Below are 21947 nucleotides of genomic sequence, written 5' to 3'. Positions count from 1 at the left end.
ACTGAACATCATGTGAAAGTTGGGGAACAGCTATTGTCACTGTTGTCACTGGTAAGAGCTGGCAAGATTAGGAGCTGAGACTTGACCCCAGGATGGCCTGCATAACGACTTTGGATAGTCCGGGGCCAAGCACTGCTATGTGATGATCAGAGTGCGGCTTTACATAGTCAGCAGAACGATATGGTCTTTATGGCTTCTCTGTCTACAAGTTAAGATCTTCCCAATGGCGGCAAGACAGCCCAGGAAGTAGCTAGTGGTGCTTGTTGTGGGTCCCCAGGACCCACAAGTACTATGGCTCATGTGTGTCCACACATACCCACAAACACAAAAAATTAAATGTTATAAAAATTTAAAAATCATTAAAAAATTTTTTTTTATAAATTAGTTGCTCAAACTATGGGAATTGTTTTCTTGGGCTAGTAACATGTGAAGTTTAAAGAAAGAAGAAAAGGTACCTTTCCTTTTGAGATGAAGGAGATGTATTAGTCAGCGTTCTGTTACTGTAACAAAAACCCAAGACAGTCAACTAAAGAAGAGAAAAGGTTCGTTTGGGCTCACAGTTCTGTTAGGTCTTAGTCCATGGTTTATTGGCCTGTGCTTTTGAGTCTGTACTGAAGCTGCATTCACTGGTGGTGAGTGCAGAGCAAAGCTGCTCACCTCAGGGCTAGGGGAAAAGGCGGAAGAGGACAGGGCAGTAGGTCCCACTGTCTCCTTCGAGAGCACTCTGCGGATGAGGAAGACCTTCTGCTAGATCATCAGTGCTCATCGGTTCTCAACTTGCAGGTCACGACCACGTACACAGAGGTCGCCTAAGACCATCGGAAAGCATAGCTATTTACATTATGACTCATAACGGTAGTAACACTACTTTCATAAAGTAGCAATTAAATAGTGTTATAGTCGGGGTCACTACCACATGAGGACTGTATTAAAGGGTCACAGCATTACGAAGGAGGAGAGCCACTGCACCAGATAGTAGTGTCCACCACTCCTCAATAAAGCCTGGCCCATGGAGGACATCAGTAACCTAAACTAAACTATTGCAGAGGACAAGAGCTCCTTCAATTGCCCCCCATCGCTGATCCCCCAGTACCTACCTGGCTCCTTGTACTGGCACAGCCTATTTGACTGCTGTGGTCACTGACGACATCTCAGGTCTCCTTTCAGAGACATACTCTACTATGAGCTGAGTGTGTGCCTCAAGTTCAGGCCAGTTGTAGTAATGAAGATGGCTCAGTCAAACACTGTGTTGATAGTAGGTACTAGTTGCAGTGGTTCCCCCCCCCCCCACCTTCCTAAGGTGTAACCAGGAAAGATTGGGCCAGGGCTGTGCAGGGCCGCTTTGCTGTTGTCATCTGACTTCCTGCTAATCTTTAACTATGCCAAAGTAAAAAATTTAAAGCAATAACTGGGTTTGGTCATTCCTTGGGGTCAGTAGCCAGTGTCCCCTGGCCTCTTCCAAGAAAGTACAAGCATATTCTCACTTGAGACTTTTCAGTTCCCAGCGATGTAAAGGTGCTCATTTTCAACCCCGGGCAGAGCTGGCTAGGTCAAACTGGCAGCTGCCAAAGATGTCCATCCAATGGCCGATATGTTCACCATGGCTACTCATCATTTGATGGAAACTGATTCCTATTAAAATTCTGTATATTACATTAGCTATGGGTTTTCTATGGAGACTTAAAATATTATTAAAAAAATGATTGACCAACCACGTGAAACATTTCAGTGCTGGGCAGAGATGAGATGAACAGGGAAGCTGAAATTTGGCTTGTGTTTGGGGCACAAGCTCCAGAGCCAGAGGCCAGCACTGCAACAGCACCTGATTGCTCAGTCGTCTCGGTAGAGGCTGCCCACTGTGCCCTCTGGAAAGTGGTCTTTGGTGAGCTAGTGTTAGCTTTCTCCCATACAGAAGTGTGCTTGTTGCTTTCCTCCCCCAGTAGTCTGATGGCTTGTGTGATGTGACTCACGCAGTGTAGTTGGGAAGGAGCTGTGTGATGAGGCTGTGGTTTACAGAAGCCCTACTGAACACACAGCGTGGCTGTGCACCTCAGGGCTGCTTTTCCTCCTCACAGGCCTGCGCAGAGCTTGTTGCTCGGTTTCAGACAATTGCTGTTGCGGCTTTAGCAGGAGTAAGTGCCACCATTGTGGGCAGATCCTCGGCAGTCTGTCAGGGCAGGGCAATGTCAAGGCTTCCCGAGCTGAGAGCATATGACAGAGTCACAAATGATGGATGGAAGAATGTGCATGTGTGAGATTTAGTGAGCCGAAATGAGTCCCAAGCTATGTGGTGGTGGAATGGATGGATGAATGCACGCGTTGTGAGCGACATGCTCAAGGTCCAAGCTATATAGGTAGATAGTAACGAAATGTCAGTTTTCTCTCCTGGTACCTCAGGTCACATGATCAGCCAGTGTATCTGGGGAATGGATTTGGGAGGTGGGTTGTTGCTGTAGCTCAGTGTTTGTTTTTCATTGTATAATCTTATGTGGGTTTGGGGATGGATACTCACTGATCCCTCCCGGTGTCCCAGTTTCCCCATCTACAAAGTAGGAGCTGTGTTAGTTTGGGGGTGGTTGGGTAGACATGTGGCATGAGGCAAGTCATGTAATGCACAGTAGCAGCTGTGAGCCATGCCCAGCCGAGCTGTGTTTATTGTGGGCCTCTGTCAGTGGAGAGAATGTTATCAAGGCCTGACCCTGAGCAGGCACCTGGCAGGTTGGTGGATTCCCATAGCACATGTGTGTATTCCAAGTCTGTAGGCACAGGCACAGTTAGCAGCCACCGACATTCCGAAAGGAAGGTTCCAGAAGGCATTTCAGAAGTATGCCCTTAGTTACAGCCATTTTCAGTGTTGCACTGAAACAGCATAGCACATCAACATTTATAGGATACAAATTGCGTGCTTTTCTTTACACAGATCCCCTCCCCTGCTTAGGGTGGAAAATGTTAGTTTTTAAATTTGTTTTTTTTTTTTTTAAACATTCTTATACCTGCAGAGAAAACGAGGTGCTCAAAGTCCAGCTGAAGAAATATGTAGGAGCTGTCCAGATGCTGAAAAGAGAAGGTCAAACAGCAGAAGGTGAGGTGGAGATGAGCCCGTGGGGGAGGGGCTGGCCGGTTCAAGGGCAGGCTCATGGAATGGGTGACTGCGGATCCTGATGCAGGAGAAAAATGGTGCTGGTGGCATCCCAGAGTTAGACAGAAAATTTTGCTGTGAATCTTGCTAAATGAAAGTGAACCCTCTCTGGACTTAGTAACACTTATATCATTGGGCACTTAGGGACTTTAGGTCTAGAATATTGTCAGCCTCAAGGAATGGTTGCTTCGCATGGGGCCAGGGGTGTAAGCAGCAGAGTGCCAACAGGGTGCAAACTCAGACCTCTCTGGACGCACAGCTTGCTTGTTGTTTCTTAATCATGTCTGTACCCCAGTTTTCTCATGTGTAAAATGGGATAGATGCCAGGTAATGTGTGTAGGATCGGCACAGGGGAGGTACTGGGTAATGTTTGGCTGTTGGTGTTACTTGTTATTTGAGTTTTGACAATTTTTTTTTTTTTTTTTTTTGGCGTATGTGCAATGTGCTAGGATGATCTTCACCCTCACTCCCCCTCACTCCTCTCTCTTACCTCTGTTACTCTTGATAAGTTCTTTCTTCTCAGCCTTTACCCCTCCTGTGTTTATGGGCCCACAGCATACCCATATGGAGGCCAGAGACCAAACTCTGTGGTGTTCCTCGGGAGCTGTCCACTTTACTATTAGAGGCATGGTATTTCATGTGGTGCCAGCTTTTCTACACAGATGCTGGGGACTGAGCCCATGTCCTCAGTCATACATGGCAAGTCCTTTACCAGCTGCACCACCTCCCCAGCCCCTGGGCTTGCTTTTGATTTAGAAACCGCAGAATGTGAGATGCATTTCTGAATCAGGATTCTGGGAGCACTCCTCCTCAAATGCACAAGCAGAGTCCATAGTGTGCCCACTGTGCCTGAAGTTCCATTTCTCAAAGGTGCAGCCTGAGTGCTCTGAGCACAGCTGGCGGCGAGCCTTTTCAGCATGCAGTGTGATCACCTTTGCTGAGCTTCAGAGAGATGACCAGCATAGTCCATTGCTGAGTAGCGGCACCTTTCTGTGTTCTCCTAGTATATGTTAAGGCATACTGTGTACCTGGGAAATGCTTACCTACTGTGTGGTTTAAGACACACTGTACCTGGGTGTCCCCTCATACTGCAGGGTTTTCAGGGTTGAGCTCAGTATTGGGCATGCACCAGTTGCCCTGTTGTTGCCTATGGAGTCCCTTAATTCTCTCATTTAAAAATTTTTATTATTTATTTTTTTTTAATTTTAAATTTTTATTTAAATAATTGTTATCCCCTCACTTGTATCTTTCTGTTCATCCTTCCCTCCCTCTTTCATCCTAGTCTTCTCCCCTAGGTCTGTAATAGAAGGGGACCTCCTCCCCTACCATATGGTCACAGCCTATCAGGTCTCATCCTGGTAGCAGCCTGCTTACTCTTCCTCTGAGTGCCACCGGGTCTCCCCACCACGGAGAAGTGGTCAAATAGGGGGCACCAGAGCTCATGTCAGAGTCAGCCCCTGCTCTCCACATAACTGTGCAGATTGTGCTGTCCATTGGCTAGATCTGGATAGGGGTCCTAGGTTTACTGCATGCATTGACCTTGGTTGGTACAGTAGTTTTAGCAGAGCCCCCTGGGTCCAGATTCACCAGCCTTGGTGGTCTTCTTGTTGGTTTCTAGGACCCTCTGGATCCTTCTATTTCCCCCTTCTCCTTTACCTCTCTCATCTGGATTCCCAATAGAAAGTCTTAGTATCCATCCCAATTTCCTGCTAAGTGAAGACTTTTAGGGAGCATCTCTGTTGGGCTAGTGTCCAATTATAAGTGAGTATATACCATGTGTATCTTCCTGAGTCTCAATTATCAGGGAGTATCAGTGGCATGCCAGTACCATGAATCAGCCTGTAACCCCAACAGTCAAAGCTGGGCCCTAAGGTTTGTTAGCAAAGCTAGCCTGAGCTGCATAGCGAGACCCTGTTCCCTGCCCCCAACCCCCTTCCTGATTTGGGCACTACAAATCACACATGTGAAAGTATGTACTGAATATCCACATGGTACTCCAGAATTGTGTGTGAGTATATGTTTGTTTTAAAAAGTAGTTGTCAAAGGCAGTGCTTTCCAAAGTTGCACTGCAGCTTTCTTCCTTACTCTTTTCTTCCTGCTAAGAGATTAGAACCATCTCCTCCAGCCCTAGTGGTCTCGAGCTCGTCAGTGGAGATTCGGGCATGTCCTGGCTGGACCCTGGTGCCCACAGCCTTATAGGAGTTGGAGTCTCCTACACTGAGAGACTAAAGGAAGGGATACTTTATCAGCTGATCCAGTGTCGATTGGTGTCTGGTATCAGGGATGGACACACCAATGTCTGAGTTCCCTGAGTCCTGGGAGGGAGCTGAGAATGCATTTTAATAACATGTGTTTAGTTGCAAGTATAAAATATCTTTTTATATATGGCCAAACTGACTACAAAGATGTGAGCTCATCAGAAGGAAGAGCAGTTGACAGCACCTGACGGCTGTCCTGGACCCTTCACCTTTATCCTTAAGTTCTTGTTTTGGAAAAAGTGCCTCTACGTTTAAAAAGTAAACAACAGAAAATTAACCTTTAAAGTGCAATTTCAAGAGCCTTTAAATTTACAGGTATAAATTTCAAATTTCTACTCTTCTCCTGTTTCTATGAGTGACCTAATGCCTCTAGAAAGAAGAAATACAGAATAGAATTTGGGGTGGCTTCCTCTCCTGTTGAAAGGCTTTTGTCTCCTGTTGTGGTTGAGAGTGAGGGTAGGGTGTTCTCCACTGACCCCTGCTCTTCTTAGCCAGCAGGGAGGGTTGTGAAGCTTGTATCTCCCTTTGCTTTGGCTCTTACTCTGGGAGTCACTTTTATGTTCCCCCTGCAGTGTTCCAGCTGTGGCAGGAGGGTCACCACACCCCTAGGAACCAGCTTGCCAGTTAGGCATCCATTGTAATTCCTCTGGGCATTAGGCGAGCTCTGTGAATGAGCTCGGGTTCCTTCCTAGTCTCCAGGGAGCTGCTATCAGACAGTTTCATGCATGACCAGAGAGCAGGAGCTGACTCTCTGAGCTTGTGATTTCATCTCTGGCATCTTGCTCAAGTCCTGAATCAAGATGGCCATGGAGCTGGGGAGATGCTCAGTGAGGAAAGTGGCCTGCAAGCATGAGGACCTGAGCTTGCTTTCTAGGACCTGATTTACCACGCTGATTGTGGTGGCTCAGACTTGAAGTCCCGGCCATGGTGAGGTGCAGGGCAGTCAGGGGGAGCCCTTAGGCTAGCTAATGGGTCGGCTCTAGGGCAGTGGGATGGTTTTGGCCTGAGAAGACGTAGAGAAGTTCTGTGGTCACATTGACCCTCAGCCAGAGTCTCCCCTGACAGCTGCAGAAGGACGGTGCTGTTGTCACTGTATACACACATAGTGACCAAGCCCGCACAGGTGGATATGTGCCAGGCCACACACACAGTCATGGTTCTGCAGGGATGCAGACTGAGCATGTGCAGCAGGAGCCTGGCTCATGTGATTGTAGAAGTCTGTTGACTTTATAGTCTACAAGGTTCCTGCAGGCTAGAGACCTAGGGAGAGTTATGTCACAACTTGACTCTGAATCCCACAAACACATCTCTTCCACTTTAAGGCCTTCAACTGGGTGAAACCTAGCTATGTTATACAGGCCGACAGATTCACAGTTGACATTTAGATTAGTGTTTGATCAAATATCCAGTCATATTGTCAGACACCAGACACTAACCACCTTTGCCACGTGCCCAGAAAGTAGAGATCAAGGTTACTCCTTGAAGCCAGGCAGTACTTATGAGGCAGAGGCAGGAGGATTGTGGGTCTCCTCTTCCCTGGGGGGCTGTGGGCACCAACCCACAAAGGCAGAAGGAACAGAAGGGGAAGTGCAGGGCTCAGAAAGCTGTGAGCACAATGGAGAATGACCACCCTGGGATCCATTTCAGGGATCAAGGGGAGAACAAAGCTTTATAGTCCTTGGGGAGTGGGTGGGGCTCCCAGGATAGGTGTACACAATTGGTTGGAACCAGGCACTTTAGTGATGCTTGATTTGCATTTGGTAGCATGCTCCTGTCATATGAATGAGAATACAGTACCTAATAGGTGCAGGAAGGGGAGAGCTAGCAGGGGGCTGAGCCAAGGGCCGTATATCAGACGTAGTTGGGGGCATCCATATCTAAAGACACTCTCCAGATGGAGTCAGGCAGAGAGTAGGAGGCTCTGCTGGGGAGAAGGCACAGAACAGCTGGGTCCTTCCAACAGAGGATCTCTTGAGTTTGAGGCCAGCCTAGTCTACAGTGCCAGTTCTAGGACAGCCAGGCATATACAGAGAACCCCTGTCTTGAAAATCAAAACAAAAAACCAAAAAATGTTCCTGCTCACACCTACTAGGTCCAGCAGTTATTCTTTTCCTCCAAGTTGGACTTCCAGGTGGGGTTTCCATCATGCCATGCTTGCGCCCACCCGCAGCCTGGGTGTCATGTGCTGAGCTCACTGAAGTGCTGGGCTGCATGCACAGGCTCTGTCTTGGGTGGGCTATCTCACTGGTTCACATTCCTACTTCACTTTATTCTGAGAAAAATAAATATGTGCTTTGGGGAGGACATCTTCCTCCCAGACAGCCAGAACTGACAAGGAACAGGGTATGTGACCTCTCGGAGTGGACTTTAGATCCTTTACCTCACCCACTTGTTAGCAGTGGTGTGGTGAGTGGCCGTGCTTGCTGTGGGTGTTGGGGAGTATAGAGTAGGCATGCCCTTCTCCCCTCTCTCAGCTCGAGAACCCTTCTTGCCACTGCCTGGGGAGGGAGCCGGGAGACATCAGACCCTTGGGGAAGGGGAGGCAGGCTGAGGGCTGTGGCCTCAGTCTTGGCACTGGCTGCCTTTGATAGCTCTGTGTTCCTGGTGGAAGGTGTTTCAGAGCTTCTGGTGTTCATTTGGGGGCTGGAGATAATGACAGTGACTTTCTGGACTTGAGTGAGCACAGACAAGCTGGCACATGTTAAATAGCAGGCAATTTTCATTATAAATGGGGTTGGGGATGTTTTGAAGCTCCAAGTTGAGGAGGGTCAGGCAAATTAGCAGGCACCTGTCAATTAGTTTCTAAAAGGTGAGTGATTATGGTGATAATTGTGTAGTGAACCTCTCTGAAAGCTTTGTAGCCATTATCCAAATAAAATAGTATCTGGGCAAGGAAATAGCTTCCTGTCCTGCAAACAAAACCCTGGAAAGTGGTTTTAGTGCCTGAGGCATTGAAGTCCAAGCAGCTGCCTCAGATCAGCCCAGGCCAGTTAGCGCGCGCGCGCACACACACACGCGCGCACACACACACACACACACACACACACACACACACACACACACACACACACACGGAGGGGAGGGGGGAGAGGGAGAGACTATATTGTCAGTCAGCCCATGCTGACTGTGGGTTTGGGCTTAGCTGATTATTTCGCCTTAGCCTCCAAGTGACAGAGATTGCATCCATCTAAAGTGCTGATAAGTGTGTGTGCTGGGTCATGTGTGTACACACTTTGTGTGTAGGTGTGGGGTTCCCATGCCATGACACATGTCTCCTTCTGTCTTTATGTGGGCTGGGCCTCCCACGTTAATCATCCAGGGACTGAACTCAAGGCGTCAGGCTGGCTTAGCAGGTGTCCTTACCTGCTGCCACATTACCTGCTGACTTTTACTCTTTCTGATTGCCTCATGTCACCTGTAGGATGGCAGGTGCTCTGCCATCTCATCCCTATTCCTGGCAGGTGGGACCAGGAGATGGGAAGGCCAGACAGTGCATTTAAGAGAACTTTTCAAAGAGTACAGGCTTAGGGTAACAAGCTTCCTCTAAGAAGCTTCCAGACCCTTCTCCCGCAGCTTCTGCTTCAAGCTTGTTGGCTGGAAAAGTGTTAGCTCAGTGAGCATGTGTAGAAGGAGGGACAATTGGATCAGCCAGCAGTCCCTGCCTCTGGTGGGTTTGTGGGGCTCTGGTGGAAGTTACTTGCAAGGGGTGGGGCCTTGTTCTAAGCCACTTTTTGTGCCATCACTCTAGCGAAAAATTTCAGCAAAGGCCCAGGTTCATAGTTGCTCAGGAATCCAGCCCCTAGTTCCAGAAGCGACCCAAGTGTCCTGATGTGGGGAGGGGGTTTTATTTCCTGCACTGATTTCAGCCTCAGCAGGACACTTTAATAGCAGAAGCAGTTGTCTGGAAATACCCAGAATCCATTGGGGTTTGCTCCTTTTTATTGTTTGTAAGAAACAAAGGGGCTCTCAGCCTGCTCATTTCCCTCCACAGTCTGATTGGGATCTGCAGCTTGTCAGTCAGCCTCTCCTTTGGCAGAGCCTCTCCTCCTTGGAGGCTGACAGGTGGCTTGTTTTGTTAAATGCCACTTTGGTTTTGAAACACCACTCTGCTTTAGTTTCTAATTATAGCTTTCCCAAGGCAGCTGGTCATTTTGCTTTGCTTGTGTGTGCAAGCCTGCGCCTCAGCACAGTGGCCTGTCTAGATGTTTTCCTTGGAATGAGTGGAAACTGTTTTCTGAAGAGATGCAGGGCTCCCCAGGCTGGGCAACTTCCTCCGGTTGTACTCTCAAGGAGCATGTTCTTTGGGCCATTTCCCATCCTCTTTGCCCTAGAACTTTCCTGCTGTCAGGTCCTGCCCACTGTGGCTGTTGTCGTGTGTGTGTGTGTGTGTGTGTGTGTGTGTGTGTGTGTGTGTGTATGTGTGTGCATGTGTGCCTGACTCCATGGTGGTCAAAAGATGGCAACAACTCCCCTGGAACTGCACTTAAAGTCAGCTGTGAGCCACTATGTGGGTGCTGAGAGCCGAACCTGAGGCCTCTCCAAGAGCACCAAGTGCTCTTAACCACTGAACCATCATCTCTCCAGGGCCTGCCCAGTGATTTATTAAAATTCTTGTGTGTTTTCTTTGCCAAGATGAAGCTGCCTGGAAGCAGAGGTGTCTTGTTATCCTCGTTGTTTGGTGGTGGTATTATCGGGGATTAGGCAACAGGGTCCTACAAGCACTCTGCCACTGAATGCAGCTCCTGACTTTCCTTACCAGCGCCCATGGGTGCTTTACTGAAATTTGGGGAGGGAACAGTGAGTATACACTCACTGTAGAGCATTTTAGAAGCGCTAATGTGAAGGAAACTCTATCTGCCAGGACCTTTGCCAGCTACCGCACAGCCAGTGGGGTGTGCTGCTGAAGGTTAGCATGAGACTGGACTGTGAGCCAGCCTGTGCTCAAGTCCTCTTCTTGACTTGTGTGTGCATTAGGTTATGTTGTCTTACCAGATGCATGCCCAGTGTATACATACATTCGAGGGTTAGAGCCGGCTTCCATGCAGACACCTGGTGGGAAAGTGGACCAGTGAGGGGCTCTTGCTGCCAGGTGCTCCAGGCCTGGGTGGACCCAAGCATCCTCATTTCCATCTTTACTGATTTGCTCCTTACAGTACCATGGCTTTAGTGATCTAGTCTCTCTAAAATTCTTCCAGATGAAGTCAGGCCTGGACACATTGCCTCAAATTATTCTTTCCTGCATTGTATGTCGGGTTGTCTCATTACAACACTGTCAGCAGCATGTGGTTTTCACTGCTGGGCAGTAAGGAGCACTCAGGGCTGCTGGACAGCCTTGCCTCTGCTCCTAGCAGCCATCTGTGTAGAATGAAGGACGTGGAGTGGACAGCAGAGGGATGCTTACTGTTAGGGTTTCGTGGAAGAAGAGTTCCTTGGCAGATCCAGGCCAAGGAATGCCGCAGAGATTGTACCACCCAAGATATCTTACACAAGAGATTTATGGGGGGGCGGGGGTATAGCATGAAAGACCACCTTTGAGTAGGGTACAGAAGAGGAGAGAGAGAGCAGTTGAGATTTAGATCCAAGACAAGCAGCTGAGGTGCCTGCTTAGCCAGAGCAGACCTGGCGTTCAGGTTCTCCCAGCATGCCTCAGTCCCTACCTGTACTTCGCAGCCCTGGGGCTGTCTGCGCCAGAGACTCTTCACCGTTTAATCTAGACATTTTGGGTCTTTCCCTCTTGCTCCCTGTTTTTCTCTCTGTGCATGTGCATCTTCTGCCCCACCCCTGTCTCCTTGTCTGCCTGGTGACTTCCCTTGCCTGTTTCCTTGGGACCTGCGAACCTGCCTGAGAGATATTCCCAATAAACCTGCCATTATCTACTTTAATTTGGCTTGAATTGGCACATTTCATTGGCGGAGATAACCTATCAAGAGCAAGCTGTGATGGCATGGGCTTTATAAAGGAACCCAAAGTTCTGGGAACAGTTGAATTGTGTTGTATTTGGTGGCAGGTGAGGAAGTAGGAAGGAATGACTGATGAGACAGGAATTGGTTGCCATGATCTTCAGATTGCTTCCTGCTGTCTGGGAGTATTGACATCTTTGGGGACCAAAGAAAGCTGGGATGCTGGCCGAGTCCAGGAAGAGCAGACTGTTTGACTCAGTGTCCAGGCTCCATGAGACCTTCTGGGGCTAGAGAAGTGCAGGCAGCAGCTGCGAGGCTGGCCGCTTGGGGATAGTCACTTTGAAGCTGCCCTGGATGCAGATCTTGAGGGAACACCTGAAGCTGGTGGGTTGGGTTGCTGGAACAGATAGGTAAAGTTAAGGAGTTTAGGGGGGATGGATTTTCCTTAGGTGTACATTTGAAACATTTAGGCCTATAGTCCTGGTAGTTGGGGAAGGGGAGTCCCAAAACCAGGGAAAGGAGAGGGGACCCTCAGGAATATGCAGAATAGGCAGCTGGGGAAACAGGCTGTTGACTGACAGTCCTTGTCTGGAGTCCATTGGACCTGTGAGAGGTGGATTCAAGTTCATTCCCTGAAGCTTACTAGAATTTTTTTCCCTCTGAGACAGCGTTTATCTGTGTAGCCCTGGCTGTCCTGGAACTCACTTTGTAGACCAGGCTGGCCTCAAAGTGCCTCTGTTTCCCTAGTGCTGGGTTTAAAGGCATGCACTACCACTTCCAGCTCAATAATTTTTAAGTTTAAGAAAAGAGATAAGTTTTACATAAGTTAGGTTTGACACTGTTTGTAGCCAGTACTGAAGTCCACATTGCATAAAAAGGCAGTAGACTTATGCCTTTGAGTCATAGTAGAAGCCTGGGGACCCAACGTGATTTTGGGTTAAAAACACGAACACTCTTTCCTCTATCCAGAAGACCGGGTGCACATAGCCTGGACAGATGTTACTAACGCAGTGAGAAGCACTTTCAGGTCTATACTTAGAAAACAGCCAAAGCAAATTTAAACTCTTGAGCGTGTGACTATGAAAACAGTTGTCAGTGCTTCCCAGAGCCAGACTAATAGCTTATCAGAACTGCATTGCTTAATGTTAAAGCTCTGAGCGTCTGAAGTCTTAATAAAACACTAGTCTGGAGAGGGCAAGAGATCTGAAACAGTTTTCATTTTTACGTATATCTTAAATCGCTTCCTTATATCTTTACAAATTGCATTTATACACCTTAAGGGACTTTTTAAGCCCTCCCCCGCCCCCTCTTGTGAGAGACCGAGTTTCTCTGTGTAGCTTTGCCTGTCCTGGACTCACTTTGTAGACCAGGCTGGCACTGAACTCACAGCTGTCCTCCTGGCTTTGCCTCTCTGGTGCTTTTCTTGGCCTTTCCTTATAGCTTGTACTTACATATCATAAAACACTTCTGAACCAATTTTCCCATGAGGCACAGGTTGTTGCTTTTGTTGTTGTTGTTGTGGATTTTTACATATGAACAGAACTGAGAAGGCAGCCTTGGTTGCTGCTGCTAAACTGACAAATCCATCACTAGCCTAGTCAGCAGTGCTGTCAGGATCTGGGAGGATACATTTTACTGGAGTAAACAGGATGCACAGACCAAGCAGCTCTTAAATCTGTTAAAAACGACAATCAGCCTAGGTTCCTTCATGCTAGTCTTGGTTTCATTGGTGGCAGAGGTCTCAGGGCAGCGTAAGTCTTAGGCTGCCAGACTCAGAAGATACAATAGACCTTCCTGTGGAGGGGGAATTTGGAGGACCAGCCTGTCTTGTCTAGGCAAAACAGAGCAATCAGTTTCCCAGTGTCCCACTTCACCCCCATTTGGAGAAGGTCCTCGTGGCTGGCAAGGTGAAGGGCAGTTTTTCACCCAGTGCCTGGCTTTGCCACATTTAAAGCGAGCTCCAGGTAGAGTTCTTTTGTGCCCATCATCTTTTTTGGAGACCATGGGGATCACTGCTAGGAACTGGGGTCTCCGTCATAGAAAGCTTTTCCCAGTAAACATTTTAAAAGCCATATTCAGGCTGGGCATGGTGGCGCACACCTTTAATACCAGCACTCGAGAGGCAGAGGCAGGCGATCCCAGTGAGTTCAAGGCCAGCCTGGTCTACAAATGAATCCAGGACAGCCAAGGCTACACAGAGAAACCCTGTCTTGAAAAACAAAACAAAACAAAACAACAACAACAACAACAAAAAGGCATATTCAGCAGATCTCTGGAAGGCTTTGAGGACCATTGTCTATTAAGTGTATCTAGACTAGCCAGAGCTGCCATTTTCTGGATAACTTTGAAAGCACATTATAGGAGGCAAAATAAAGTGTATCCCTGTAAATACATTAGTACTAAGCATGACCACATGTATAGTTTTGAACACATTAAAGAATGTGATCATTTGTAAAATGACTATTCTCTTGCATGTCTCAGTTGTCTCTAACAGTTTACAATAAGTTATTAGCTTTTATAAGATTATGATTTTATAGCTTTATCCCTATTAGGTTGAGCCTTAAAAAATAACAATTTTTGAATATAAGTTCTTCTAGTAACAAAATAAAACTTTTAATTATACTGTGAACCTGAGTAAACCTTAGGATTTCATAAATCTTATCAAATATGCCTCATTTACAAGACATATTGTTACTTATGTAGATTTTCTAGAAGTTTGGTGTTGAACAGTTAGCAAAGACATAAGTAATTCAACATATATCTTAAATCAGCTTTTGTTACTCTGAGAGGACCTTTATAACCTTAATATTTTATTACTATATACAGTATACATCATACAAAGTTCCATACCAATCTAAAACATAATATAAACTTGGTGTTCCTTCCTTAGTCTAAAAGAGATGCAATGATAAACAGAGAGCGCATTGCAGTTACTCTACGCCGAGTCGTCATCTGAAGATGGTGATGATGTCACATGGCATGTACTCTTTAACCTTGGTAAGGATGGCTGCCAGCATGTGGCTTCTTGCATCCTGATGAGGTCATCAGCCAAGAAGGCGGAGAGCCTCAGGGGTGCTATTTGAAAATATCTCTTTTTCTAGTAGATCTATGTCTTTAAAATGAGTATTGAACCCAAACATAAACACATACACACAGAGCTGAATCCAAGTTAGATATACATACACACCATTTAATCTGTTATATATACAGTTTAATCTAGACAAGAGTTGAATCTCTCTCTCTCTCTCTCTCTCTCTCTCTCTCTCTCTCTCTCTCACACACACACACACACACACACACACACACACACACACACGTTTAGATTTTTTTTATTTTGCTTTTTTAAAAAAAGATTTATTTATTCAGTATACAGTGTTTTGCCTGTATGTATGCCTGCACTCTAGAAGAGGGCACCAGATCTCATTATAGATGGTTGTAAGCCATCATGTGGTTGTTGGGAATTGAACTCAGGATCTTTGGAAGAGCAGCCAGTGCTCTTAACCTCTGAGCCATCTCTCCAGCCCATGTTACAGATTTTTAAATTATAAGCCTTTCGTTATAAGTTTAAAGCTAAATTTTGTTAAAGATTTTAAACCACACCCAATGAAGTTATAAATTGTGACATAGAGTTTACATCATGATTTTGAGATTTTTTTTTTTTTTTTTTGAGAGCAGAGAACAAGGAAATTGTAGAGATAAATTTAAGAGTGGAAAGTAGAACCTTAGAACTAAGAGACTTTGGGATCATTTATTTGTGTGGTGCCCCTTCACATGGGGCACAAAAGGCTGCCTCTGGACAAGAGGGAGCCATGAGTATATGGGCTTTATGAAGGGTATGCAACTCCTGGTGACAGTAGAAATGTGTCACATTTGGCAACTGACACTCAGTTGCTGACTGGCTGAGGATCACCTGGTTCTCAGTGTGGGCTGTTTTTAACACTTACCTGTGGGCCAAAAACTTCCTCCTGAACTTCAGCACCTTTGCCATATTGCAAGAAGTTTCTAATTTCTTTCCTTGTTAGAAACAAAAACAAACCCCCAAAGCTATGTTTTATTGTATATTGTGAACAAAGATGTCACCTCTGGTGGCACATGACCCAGCAGTGGGAAGGCTGAGGCATAAGGGGTTCAGTTTGAAGCCAGCTCAGGATTTGGGGCTACTGCTTGAGTTCCAGGATAGTTTGGGACACATAGTCATATTCTGTCTCAAATAGCAGCAGCTGCAGCCGGCGCCACAGCACACAGAGTAAAGACAAGCAAAGGGGGAGAGCTAACAGTCCTTTACCCCTCCAGCCTTCCTGCCTGTTGCTTTGGAGGACATCTTTCACGTCTGGCCATGGGTCCATACTCTGTTGGTCTTGGTGTCAATGTTCTCTGCTTGCAACCACCCCCTTCCTTGGTGAGTGGATATAAAGAAAGTTATTGGCACAACAATCCAGCAAACAGTTGGCAGGGATTTTGTTAATGAAGTCAAGTCAGGGTACATATGGTATGAAAGTCACTAATGTCAAGCGCCTTGGCCACCAGTGAGACATGTGACGCTGAGAAAGTTCTAAAGCTGCTTTCACTATCAGTATGGTCTTGGACACATATCCAACATGCCCCACTTAACCTACCTCCCACCCCAGTTTTATCTGGGGTCATTTTCCAAGCTAAGACTTCAAGTCCACTATTTATTTATCTTACTTTGTATCCCAGGATGACTCCAACCCTACCATTATCCTGCCTCAAGCACTCCCCTGCTGTAATCCCTGGGATTACAGGTATGTACCACACCTGGTTCAAGTTACCTTTAAAAGTTCTGTGGTGCCCAGGTGTGGTGGCATGCACCTGTAATCCCAGCACTTGGAGAAGAAGAGGCAAGTGGATCTCTTGAGTTCGAGGCCAGCCTGGTCTACAAAGCAAGTCCAGGACAGCCAAAGATACACAGAGAAACCTTGTCTCAAAAACTAAACCCAAAAAACAAACAAACAAACAAAAGCCCAAAGTGTGGCTTGTCCATGACTTTTCATGTTGTCACTTTGCTCCAAGGGTGTCTAGGAACCAGTGCCTGTGTTTTCTGGCCACCTGTCTCAGCACACAGCCCCAGTGAATAAAGAACAGCTCTAGCCAAGTCCTGGCTATTTCTGCCGCACTTGGGCCTTAGCCATCACTGGAACTCACTCTGTAGACCAGGCTGTTCTTGAACTCAGAGATCCTCCGTCCTCTGCCTCCCGAGTGCTGGGATTACAGGTGTGTGCCACTATGCCGACTATTCTACGCCTTTTGTTTGTTTTTTGAGACAGGGTTTCTCTATGTAGCCTTGCTTGTCCTGAACTTGCTTTTGTTGACCAGGCTAGCCTTAAGCTCACAGCAATTCACCTGCCTTTGCCTCTCTGAGTGCTGGGATTAAAGGACTGTGCTACCACGTCCAGCTCTATGTCTTATTGTTTTAAAAAAGCATTACTTATTGTTTATATGTTGCACTGCTGCCCTAGCTAATAATGAAGTCTTTTTGTTTTTGTTTTGTTTTGTTTTGTTTTGTTTTTTGTTTTTCGATGAAGGTGTATGCCACCATGCCTGGTTAACGGGGGTCATTTTTTGACAGTCTCCACTCAGTACTGTGGGACTTCCATGTGACTGATTCACTGGGGAAAGCAGGAGGTGTCTTTTTGTGCTTAGCCACTGTGGCCAACTGCCCTTGTCCCGCTTTCTAATGTGCCTTGATGTCATGGAGCGTTGGACTTACCTTGGGCTTATGTCTTGTTTAGAAGTAGTCTGATGGAACTCTTCAGAGCTAGGCCCTGCTGTTGTGTCATTTGGAAAGGACCCATTTTTTCCCTCTCTCCTCCCCATAGAGCCTGAAGATACCAAGTACCAGATATTAGATTATATGAGGTTTACTAAATGAGCATGGGGAGAGAAGGAAAGAGGGGAAGGGTACCCCAGAGACAGAGAGAGAGAGAGAGAGAGAGAGAGAGAGAGAGAGAGAGAGAGAGAGAGAGAGAGACAGACAGACAGACAGACACAGACAGACAGAGACAGACAGACAGAGGTGGGGGGAGAGGCAGACAGAGACAGAGAGACAGAGGAAGAAGAGGAAGAGGGAGGGGTAAGGTAGGACTGTCCTTCTATATAGCCCTGGGCGGGCCACACCCCTGTGGCAGGTAGGCAGTGACACTACAGGTAGGCAGACTGAAGCAGAATCCAGCACTGATGCTGACTGCCAGCACATTTAACAGTGGGCCACAGGATTGGGGAACGCACTGTTAAACCAACTCTGCTATTTTGTTGGCTTGTTTTCTGGAAGACAGAATAAAATGTATTTTCTTGGCTTCTCAGTCATTATTTTTACCTTTCCCCACATGAATTTGAATTATAGAAGGATGTTTTTTGGGTGTTCAGCTATATCACAGAGAGCTGGGTTCAGTGATAGCTGTCCTTAGGTAACTTGTATTTTATACATTATTTTTGTATAATTGGCTAGTTTATCAGGATTTAAATAGCAACATGACGATCCACAGTCACCCACCTCTTCTAGTGCTCCCCTTAGGTAACCAGAACTGACAGTACACAAATCTTACAGTCCACTGACACAGTCACCTGCTCTTTTTTCTTTCTTTCTTCCCTTTTTTTTTCATCAAATGTGTACTGGTTTGGCTTGTGGATGGCCATCATGTTTATAAATCCAGTTGTTTTAAAAGAAGTATTTGTATATGAGAGTTTGCTTGCATGCATGCGTGATGCCCACAGAGGCTGGAAGAGGGTGTTGGGTCCCCTGGACTGGAGTTTAGAGGTTGTGAACTTCTGTCTGGGCGCTGGGATTTGGATTGGGACCCTCTAAAGAGCAGTGAGTGCTCTTAACTGCTGAGCCCTTTCTCCGGCCCCTGTAAATCCAGCTCTGTTGGGACATGCCCACACCTATGCCTGCTTTCACAAGGCAGTGGTAGAGCTGAATAGCTCCAGCAGAGAGCAAGGGGTCCGTCCTCGCATCCCAAAATAGTTACCACCTGACCCTTGGAGGAAGTCAGAGGCTCCAGAGCTGCCTTGCCTTTTCCAGGTAACACTGTTACTCAACAGGATTCCTCCATGTCATCCTCTCCAGATCAGGATCCCGGAATCAGCATGGATGTGCTGTCAGCTCGCACATCACTCTCTGCACGTCAGGCTGGTGGGTGGGGCTGAGCACTGCAGAGTGCAGGTCATCGTGAGACAAAGGCCTCAGTGCCTCCTATGGGGCAGACCTTTGCAGGATAGAACTGAGCCCTGGCCATCAGTGTCCTCAGCATCCAAACCTTGAGCATCCCTCAACCAGCATCCTCACCCACTTGCCACACCCACCAGCGAGCCTACGGTCTGTCTCCTTGCCGTTAGCCCAGACTAGACACAGGAACTGTGATTCTCCTATTGGAAAGGCTGGCTGAGGCCTGCAGCTTCGTTATAACAGCAACCCCCCCCACCCTTAGCAGACAGTTGAGACCAGCTGACAGCCAGGGGACATGAAATGCTTCACAGAGCTGAGAAGCCTGGAGTGCAGATATATCTGAGTACTTAGGGTGGTTACCAGCAGAGCCAGCACCGGGTGCATCCATTGTTTCCAGACCAGGGTGTTTCCTGTTTGGGCAGGGGAGGCAGGCAGGCAGGTGCACTAGCATGCAAGCCCTGGGGCTCATAAGTGGCAGGAGCAGAGCTAAGTTGAGCTGGAGCGGTGGGCAGGGCAAGAAGAGATGGCCCAGTTCAACTTCCCTGTTGCTTCCTCTCCACTGTTACTCAGCCCTGTGTAGTGGGTTGTTTCGAGCTCATCAGATTCTGCCTTTAAAGGGATGGTGACTTTTAGGCACCTAAAATATTTTTCTTTTTCTTTCTTTCTTTCTTTCTTTCTTTCTTTCTTTCTTTCTTTCTCTCTCTCTCTTTTTAAATTTCTGACATTGTTTAAATTTAATGATTCATATTACGAATTATTCATGAAAATGATCTTTTAAGCTTCTTATAATAGCTGAAATTATCCTTCATTAGATACTGACAGTTCCTGTGATGGGTGTAATTATAAAAAATATTCTTAGGCTAGCTATATTCTGCAGTGTTAAAATTACGCAAATGAGCAAGGGACAGGAATAGAAGCTGAGTAGGACGGTCAGATTTCATGGAGAAGGGGGAGGGCCCCGTAGGCTTTCTAAAAATGAATAAACATGTGCTTGTGTGCACAGCAAGCATGCCTCCCATGCAGTCAGCCTCGCTGCTCAGCCACGCTTCCCTGGGAAGGGAGCAAAGGCGCACGAGTGCCTGGCTGTGTTTCGCTCTTGCCCATATATGAGTTGTGGGATGGAGAAGGATTTCTCCCCCTCTTTAGCTCTGTTCACTCAGCATTTTCTGCGAGGCACACTGTAGTAATCTCAGATTCTTGTGAAGGATGGCGGGCTTGCTGCTAACACGGATAGATAGATAGGGTTGTGTAGGGAGTGGAGAGATGGAACAGGATAGGGCCCTGGGGCTGGGGCAGTCACCTGGGTAATAGGACCTCATCATGTTTATGGCACAGGACGTCCAGGGCACGGGTTCACGGCTCATGGGGACCACCTCATTTTGAGGGTTTGAACTTGGTTCCTTCTCTAAAGTTCTATACCTCTGGCTGATCTTGAACTTGTAACCCTCTTGTTGAAGTCTCCTGGTTAGCTGGATTATAGGCATGCTGCCCAACCTGGCTTAGGTTCACATTTGGATTTTCAGTGCTGGAAGTAGACCACACATGGACTAAGCAAGCAGTCGCCACTGGCCACTGCCCCAGCTGTCTTCACCTCTTATTTTGATAGATGTTCCATGAAGTTGTCTAGCTTGGTCTGTGACTTGTGATATAGCCCAGGCTGCATTTGAACTTGAGATCAAGCCTTACCTTCCTGAGTAGTTTAGCTGACAAGTCTGTACCACTCTGCCCAGGCTTCTTTGGTAATGTGGGGAATGTGCAGGAGAGAGGAGGAAGTACTCATCCAGTTTATTGTGGTATCTTGATGACAGCTCTTTACTTGTCCCACCTACTCAGTGTGTCTGTTGAGACTGTTCCATCCATGTCCTCAACATGCCATGTCATGCTGTGCTTCTCCTTACCACCCTCGAAGAGTGGTAAGCTCGTTACTGCAGGTGCTGGCCAGTTCTAGGCCAATGAGAGGCCCCATTAAAAAAAACAGTGGATGGCACCTAAGGCAGGACAGCTGAATTGTCCTTTGGCCTCCACATGCATACACATGTGCACACTGCACACATATGCACCTGTATACACATGAGGATTTAAAAACTGGACTGTCCTTATGGGTTGAATCTTGGTATGAATTGTTCAGTTGAATTACTCCTTGGAAGTCCCTCCTGTTTTCTACTTAGCCCACATCACCCTCTTTTTTTATTTTATTTTTATTTTTATTTATTATGTATACAGTATTCTGCCTGCAAGCCGGAAGAGGGCACCAGATCTCATTATAGATGGTTGTGAGCCACCATGTAATTGCTGGGAATTGAACTCATGATCTTTGGAAGAGAAGAACAGTCAGTGCTCTTAACCTCTGAGCCATCTCTCCAGCCCTACCCTCTTGATTCTTGGTGTGCTGCAGACTGCTCCTCTGGAGCCTCCATAGACAGCACAGTATCAGGGTGCCTGTGTTAGTTAGCTTCCTCCTGTGACACAGCACCCAAGATGGCCAGCTTGCAGGAGGAAAGAGCCCTTTGCTCACGACCTCAGAGGTTTTAGTCTATGGTCAGTTGGCATTTTTGTGTTGCAGCTCGGGAGAAGTAGAACATCAGAGTGTGGAGTGTGTGGTGAAGGACCTCACTGACCTCACAGCAGGGGGACGTACGAGGAAATAGCTGGGGCTCAGTCATATCAGGAGGGTGTCCCTCCATGACCTGACTTCCTCCTACTTGGCCTTGACTGTGAGGGCTCTGTAGGATGATCATCTAGGGTCCAGCGCCTTTCACCCGAAGGTTGAAGGTTGAAAGCTTCTCTATGCTTTCTTCTGTAGTTTGCAGAAAGACCGCGTGACAGTGTGATGTCAGGGCTGTGTGCTTATGCTAAACTGACATTGACTTGAGTGGCCCTCCCAGCTTTCCATGCTGCTGGGAGAGGAGTAGGGCAGGCTGCCCGATCTAGATCTGGATGAAGCCTTAGACTGGTAGAATGCTCTGTCCTCTTATAGACCCGTGGCCCGCCTTTTCAGGCCACTGATGGTCCTTGCTAGCTTTACCTGTCAACTCGATGCAGCCCAGAGTCCTCTGAAGGCTTCTCAGTTGAGGGTTGCTTGCATCAGTTTGGCCTGTGGTGTGTCTCTGAGAGACTGTTTTGATTGATGTGGATGAGTTCCACAGCTCACTGTCACTGGTGCTACCCTTAGGCAGGTGACCTGGGCTGTGGTGTTAGGCAGTATCATCATTCCTCCATGGTTGCTGCCTGGGTTCCTGCTCCGACTTAGCTCAGTGATGGACTGTGGCCTGGAAGTGTAAGTTGCTTTTGGTCATTGTGTTTATCACAGCAATAGAAATAAACTAGAATACAGCAAATCTGTTTTCCTCTTCACTCTGAAAGCACAAAGCCTGAGGCTCGTGTTGGCTTCTGTAAGTGGTGAGTAGTGCTTTGCCACATTCTTCCTCAGTGTGGTGAGGTTAGGATGAGGGAGTCTGCAGGACCCA

General features: G+C 47.1%; 1 protein-coding gene across 3 annotated transcripts in view; it reads left to right on the top strand.

Moving 5' to 3' along the window:
- The window catches only part of Snx29 (sorting nexin 29), a 386740-nt gene that overhangs the window by 154190 nt on the left and 210603 nt on the right, over positions 1–21947 (top strand). For all 3 annotated transcript variants that reach the window (XM_051167340.1, XM_051167339.1, XM_051167341.1), the window contains one exon: positions 3000–3082. In XM_051167340.1, the coding sequence (XP_051023297.1) occupies positions 3000–3082 (83 nt within the window). The remainder of the gene's footprint in view (positions 1–2999; positions 3083–21947) is intronic.

The sequence above is a fragment of the Acomys russatus genome, chromosome 25 (genome assembly GCF_903995435.1).
Source record: "Acomys russatus chromosome 25, mAcoRus1.1, whole genome shotgun sequence".
In the NCBI taxonomy this organism is placed as follows: domain Eukaryota; kingdom Metazoa; phylum Chordata; class Mammalia; order Rodentia; family Muridae; genus Acomys; species Acomys russatus.
The sequence above is the reverse complement of the archived record's forward strand: the minus strand, read 5'-3'. Positions and strand labels throughout refer to the sequence as shown.